The sequence below is a fragment of the Neopelma chrysocephalum genome, unplaced genomic scaffold, assembly GCF_003984885.1.
Source record: "Neopelma chrysocephalum unplaced genomic scaffold, ASM398488v2 Primary Assembly neopelma1_96137, whole genome shotgun sequence".
In the NCBI taxonomy this organism is placed as follows: domain Eukaryota; kingdom Metazoa; phylum Chordata; class Aves; order Passeriformes; family Pipridae; genus Neopelma; species Neopelma chrysocephalum.
The window spans coordinates 1-5,969 of record NW_020924786.1 but is presented as its reverse complement, the minus strand read 5'-3'; the positions used below and the strand labels follow the sequence as shown (position 1 = coordinate 5,969).

The 5,969-nt window shown below is 70.8% G+C and overlaps 2 protein-coding genes across 2 annotated transcripts; one reads left to right on the top strand and one right to left on the bottom strand.

Annotated features, from left to right (window-relative positions):
• The first annotated feature begins 1,115 nt into the window (after nucleotides 1–1,115).
• LOC113981125 (peptidyl-prolyl cis-trans isomerase FKBP11-like) lies at nucleotides 1,116–3,049 on the top strand. The gene is made up of 6 exons (XM_027708359.1): nucleotides 1,116–1,240; nucleotides 1,703–1,768; nucleotides 2,377–2,464; nucleotides 2,558–2,591; nucleotides 2,677–2,747; nucleotides 2,827–3,049. Exons 1-6 carry the CDS (start codon nucleotides 1,121–1,123, stop codon nucleotides 3,042–3,044), a joined length of 597 nt encoding a protein of 198 aa, XP_027564160.1. The 5' UTR covers nucleotides 1,116–1,120; the 3' UTR covers nucleotides 3,045–3,049.
• Nucleotides 3,050–3,309: 260 nt separating this feature from the next.
• On the bottom strand, nucleotides 3,310–5,642 carry LOC113981124 (dynein regulatory complex subunit 2-like; the record flags this gene model as incomplete). The annotated part of the gene is given in 8 exon segments (XM_027708358.1): nucleotides 3,310–3,737; nucleotides 3,829–3,981; nucleotides 4,072–4,290; nucleotides 4,692–4,889; nucleotides 4,976–5,114; nucleotides 5,236–5,405; nucleotides 5,474–5,617; nucleotides 5,619–5,642. Coding segments are annotated over 8 exon segments (1,272 nt in total), but the record flags the coding sequence as incomplete, so codon positions are not given.
• Between the last annotated feature and the right edge of the window lie 327 nt (nucleotides 5,643–5,969).

Below are 5,969 nucleotides of genomic sequence, written 5' to 3'. Positions count from 1 at the left end.
GGGGGTCAGACCGGGGGTGTCCGGGGGCTCCCCGGTGGGTGGGAGCCGCAGAGATGACACCGGGGGGCTGCAATGGGGGGTGACCGGGGTTCCCCGGTGGGGGGGGGGGGGGCAGCGGAGCCGGCACCGGCGCGTTCCCACCGGCCGGACCGACGGGCTTTGTGCGGCGGGGGCTGACCCGGCGCCCCTAATCCCATTAGCGCCCCGGGCCCCGCCGCCAGCGCGGCTTCCCCACCTCTCGGCAACCGGGGCTGGTATGTGGGTGCGCCGGTGGGGCCGGCGTGCCGATGCCGTCGTCCGGGAGCTGCACCGGGGCCACCACCGGCGTCAACGGGGCCACCGTCCGGGAGCTGTACCGGGGCCACCAGTGCCACCACTGCCGGCAACGGGGCCATCGCCGCTGGCACGGGGCGAGGAATCCGTGTGCCGGTGCGACCCCCTCAAACCGGGGGTACTCTGCGGGCTGGGGACCTCCAGGCAGAGGGACGGCGATGTTTGGGGCAGGTTCGGTCCCACCGGGCCCCCAATCGAGTCCCCCGGGTCCCCCGTTCGGGCTCGGCTTCCCTGGTCCGGCACGGCCGGGGGCTGGAAGGGAAGCTGGGGTGCCGGGAGAAGGGATGCTCTGCACCCGCCGGGGGCCGGGGAGGGGTCCCGGGCCCCGGTGGGCGCCGGTTTCCCCGGGCGGTGCTGCCGCCTGCTGGCACCGGCGGCGACGGGACACCGGGAGCTGTACCCGGGGAACGAGCCCCCCCCCGGCCCCCAACCCCGCCCGGACCCCCACCCGAAACCCCACCCGGACCTTCCCTCCCGGGACAGTGCCCGGGCAGAGGCGGACCCCCGTGCCGGCCGGGCTGGGTGGCACCTGGAGGCACCGGCTGGCACCGGGTGGCACCGCGTGGCACCGGGTGGCACCGGAGCGCACGAGTGGCACCGGGCACCGACAGAGCGGTCGGTCCCGGGGAATCCCCCTGTCCCCCGACCCCGCCGGGGCTCGGGGGCAGCCGCGGGTGCCCGTCCCGGGGCCGGTCCCGGGGCGGGGGGGGCGGTCCTGGGGGCGGGGCCCGGGGCGGGGAGGGCGGTCCCGGTGCCGGTCCCGGTTCCTCCGCCGCCAGCCCCGGCCATGCCGTCCCCCGCCGCGCTGCTGCTCCTGGCGCTGCTGCTGCCGCCGCCGCCGCCGCTCGCCCGCGCCGCCGAGAGCGAAACCGAAACCGGCGCCCGGGAGCTGCGGCTGGAGACCATCGTGAGCACGGGGAAGGGGCGGGAGAACCGGGAGGCACCGGGGGCACCGGGGACCCCCGCGGCCCCTTCGGGCGGGGAGCTGGCACCGGCGGGGCACCGGCGGGACGCTGGCGGAGGATGGAGGCACCGGAGGGGGGACGGAGGCACCGGTGGGACGCTGTTGCTCGGGGGGGCACCGGAGAGCCCGGCCTGGGCACGGGGGGCGTGGGGCGCACAGCGTACCGGGAGGACCGGGCTGCGGAATGAGTGCGAGCTCGGGGGGCACCGGGAGGACCGGACTGCCACGGGGGGGGCACGGGGAGGACCGGGCTGCGGGGAGGAACGCGGCGCGCCGGGAGGACGGGGGACCCGGGGGGAGAGTCCCGTTCGCGGAGCGCTCGGGGGACACGTGGGCACGGGGGGTGCGCGGACCCCGAGGCGAGGGGGCCCCGTCCCGGCTCCCGGTGACCCCCCCCCGTTGCAGGTGGCCCCCCCCGAGGGCTGCACGGAGCTGTCGGCGCCGGGGGACACGGTGCACATCCACTACACGGTGCGGGCGGGCGGCGGGAGGAACACGTCAGCACTGCGCTCCCGCGGGCGGGGCGGGGGGCACCGGCACGGGGGGGGGGGCTCGGCCGGCACCGGGGGCGGTACCGGGGGTGGTACCGGGGTGGACACTGGGGTGGCACCGTGGTGGTACGGGAGTGAGTGTAGGGGTGGCACCGGGGTGGGCATGGGGACGGCACTAGGGTGGGCATGGGAGCGACGCCAGGGTGGCACTGGAACTGGGATGGGGACAGCCTCAGGATGGGCTCTGGGGGGCACCTGGACTGGCACAGGGGTAGCACTGGGGTTGGCGGCCCGGGGATGGCACTGGGGTGGGCTCTGGGGCTGGTGTGGGAGAACCCCAATATGGGCATGGTTGGCACTGGGATCAGCCCGAGGATTGCCCTGAGAATGGCCTTAGCACTGCAAGCGGTGGGGATGTCCCCAGGATGGCACGGGGGTGGCACAGTGGGGGACAGGGATGGCACAGGGCGGGCACTGGGATCAGCACCAGAGCAGGAGTGGGATGATACTGGGACCCGCATGGAGAAAGCCCCGGGGCTGCATCCCCAGGGGTGACCACGGCTGTGACCGTGTCCGTGTGTCCCCCAGGGCACCCTGGAGGATGGTCGGATCATCGACTCCTCCCTGAGCCGGGACCCGCTCCAGGTGGAGCTGGGCAAGCGCCAAGTGATCCCTGGTGAGTGGGGAGGGGGCTGAGGGGGCTGAGGGTGGGGGGTACCCAGGGTGCCCCCGGCCGGCCCTGCTCACCCCTCTCCCCGCTCTCCTGCAGGCCTGGAGCAGAGTCTGCTGGACATGTGTGTGGGGTAAGTGGGCATGGGGGGCACGGGGGTGGGCAGCATCCCCCCACCGTGTCCCCACCACGTGGCACCGACGGTGTCCCCGTGGCAGGGAGAAGCGCAGAGCCATCATCCCCCCTCACCTGGCCTACGGCAAGCGGGGCTCCCCCCCCACCATCCCAGGTGAGTGCAGTCCCCGTGGGGTCCCCCCCAAGCCGCTGTGTCCCCCCCCACCCGTGCTCAGGCCGTGCCCCCCTGGCAGGTGACGCGGTGCTGCGGTTCGAGGTGGAGCTGGTGGGGCTGTCCCGGGCCAGTTACTGGCAGAAGATGGTGAACGAGGTGGTGCCGCTGCTGTGCCTGGGGCTGGTGCCGGCCCTGCTGGGGCTCATCGGGTTCCACCTGTACCGCAAGGCCAGCAGCCCCAAGCTCTCCAAGAAAAAGCTGAAGGAGGAGAAGAGGAACAAAGCCAAAAAGAAATAAAACTTTCCCCTTGGCATCTGTGGCTGCTCTGACCGGGACAGCGGTGGGGATGGAGCAGTGGGAAGGGGCTGTGCATCCCCTGAGCTCTCTGCATGGATCTGGGAGTGCTGGGGGGCACAGAGCAGTACCAAGGGGCTGTGCACCCCCCCCAGCTCCCTGCCTGCTCCAGGGCATTGGTGGGTCACGTCAGACCTGAGTGGAAGGCGACAGAGCCCCCCCACTCAGTGAATCCCAGAGAAAAGACCCTGGAGCACATTTTTGGGCAGTTTTGCTCTTTTATGGCATCTCCAGGCAGTGATAGTCCCGGGTGTCCCCAAGCACCAGGCAGGGCCCTGCTTTGCCCGTGAGGGTCTCAGCTGGAGCTGGCAGAGCCAAGGATGGGGTCTGGGGGGGTGACCCCTCCCTGGAAGCTCTCGGGGTGTGCTGTGTCCTGATGTCCCCGAGCGTGGCCCTGCCCCAGCTCGGGGCTCATTTCTGGGGACGTGGCTCTTGCTTGGTGGCGAGGAGGGGGTCGAGGTCTTTGAGCACCTTCCGGTTGACCGCGACCCCCGCCAGGTACTGCTGGAGCAGCTCCCGCAGGTGCCGGTTCCTGTTCGCCAGGGCCGCCCGTGTCCGCTCCAGCACCTTCTCCTCCAGCTTCGTCTTGTTGAACCGCTGCCAGAACCTCTCCAGCCCCACGTAGTCCTGCGCGGCCTGGGGGGAGCCAGGGACGAGAGCTGGGGGGTCCTCAGGGCCTCAGTTCCCCGTGGGCACATCCAGGACCCCCTGGGCGGTGCCCCCTCACCTGCGCCAGGGGCTCCACGGGGGTCTCCTGGAGGACTCTGCGGGCGTCCTGCAGCTCCCCCTCGGCCAGCGAGGAGGGGTAGAAGGGCAGCACCTTCTCCTCCTCCGTCTCCAGCCGGCGGCACATCTCGGCCAGGCGCAGGATGCGCTGGGCCTGGGGGGGGGGATAACACGGAGAAGGGCAGGTGGGAGAGGACACCGGGACACTGGGATGTCCCCCCTTGGCTGGCACTGCCAGGCTCACCTTCTCCACCACCTTCAGCAGCGCCTTGAGGGTGGCCCCGCTCTGGCAGCTGAGCGTGGCCAGGTCGGCGCGAGCCGCGGCCACCGCCCGGGTCACCTCCTTGCGGAGCTCCTGGAGCTGCCTCAGGGCCTCTTCCTTCCCCTCCCGGGCCCGCTGGATCTGCTCCTCGCTCTCCCGGGCGTGAGCCGCGATCTGGGCCCTGGTGGCCGCCACCGTGTCCTGGCGGAACAGGGGGTTGGGTGCCGGGGGAAAATTCCTTCGTGGGAAGGCTGGTGGGGGCACTGGAATGGGGTGATCAGGGCAGTGGTGGATGTGCTGTCCCCTGGGAGTGTTCAAATAACGGCTGGATGTAGCTTAGTGGTGGCCTGGGTAGTGTTGGGTCGATGGTTGGACTTGATGGTCTCAGAGGCTTTTCCAGCCTTAACAATTCCATGATTTTATGAGCCACGGCTCAGGTGCTGCAGCACAAGCTCTTTGGGGGGCCCCTGCTTAGCCCAGCCCGTTGTGGACTCGATGCCCTTGGAGGCTTTTCCAACCTCAACAGTTCCGTGCTTCCATGGGAAGCGAGCAGTGGGCAGGGGCGTCCCTGCTCCCACAGCCACCCAGCTCCCTGCCAAAACCTGCAGCTTCTGCAGCTTCTGCGCCTGCTCCTCGATCTCCCGGGAGCCCTTCTCGCACTTCCTCAGCAGCTCCTTGAACTCGGCCATCTTGTGCTCCGTGGCCTCGTTGTAGCTCTGCCGGGCCTTCTGGATCTGCTTCCACAGCCCCTCCAGCCTCCCCACCAGCTGCAGGCGGCTGTACTGCTGCTCCTGCCAGCTCTGGGGACACACAGAGGGGTGACCTGCCGCCCCCAGACCTCCCTCTCCAGCCCTAAAGCCCCCTGGCCGCTCCCTCCTGGCCCTGCCTTGCTTTTGATGTCGTCCCGGGCGCTCTGGAAGCCCAGCGTGGCCTCGTGGTCGGTCCTGGCGTGGTCCTGCTCCGTGGCCTCCGCCATGTCCTCTAGACACCAGCTTTCCCACTCCTGCTGCTTCAGGATGATCCTCCTGCGGGGTCACACGGGGGGCACAGGGGTTCCCTCCCTGGCAGAGGCTCAGCCCCACCCCGGGACACCCCCCCGGGCGCCACTGCTGCCCCGTCCCCCTTCACCCCCCAGAAATCCCGCACCTCTCAGCCTCAAACTCTGCCTTCAGGGCGCCCACCTGGGCAGCAAACCCCTCCTCCAGGTAGCCCAGGCGGCAGCGCTGGAGCTGCAGCAGCTGGTCCGTGAGGCTCAGGTGGCTGCGCAGGGCTCGGTTCTGCTGCTCCTCCGCCTCCTCCAGCTCCCTCCGCAGCGCCTGTGGAGTTTAGGGGGGGTCACAAGCATCCCCTGCGGCCCCACCCACGCCGCCGGCCCCTCACCCACCTCGATGACGGCGTCCTTGCAGTCCAGGACCTGCGAGAAGGTCTGGCTGAGGGTCTCGATGTCCCCGCGCAGCTCCTGGTCCTTGGCGTGTCCCAGTGCCGAGCGCCAGAGCGTCCTCAGCTTGTGCAGCCCCCCCCGTGCTGAGCTGCTGCTCCCGGGACAGCTTGTCCTGCACAGGAGGCACAGCAGGGCCACACTCGGGGGCTGCCCACCCAGGGGGATGGGGGTATTGGCTGGGGGAAGGTGGTTTGGGGGGCTCGGCAGGTCTGGAGATGGGGGTGAGTTGGGGGGAAATGGGCTTAGGGGGAGCTCTGAGGGGGAGATGGGGGGCTGGGAAAGGTGTGGTGGGGAGATCGGAATGAGCCTGGGGATCTCTGGAGGGAGAGATGGAGATGGGTGGGGGAAAAACGGGCCTGGAGGGTCCTGGAGGGAGAGATGGGAGTGGGCAAGGGGCGATGGGGGGCTGGGGAGGGAGACAGGGATGAGCTGGGGGGGG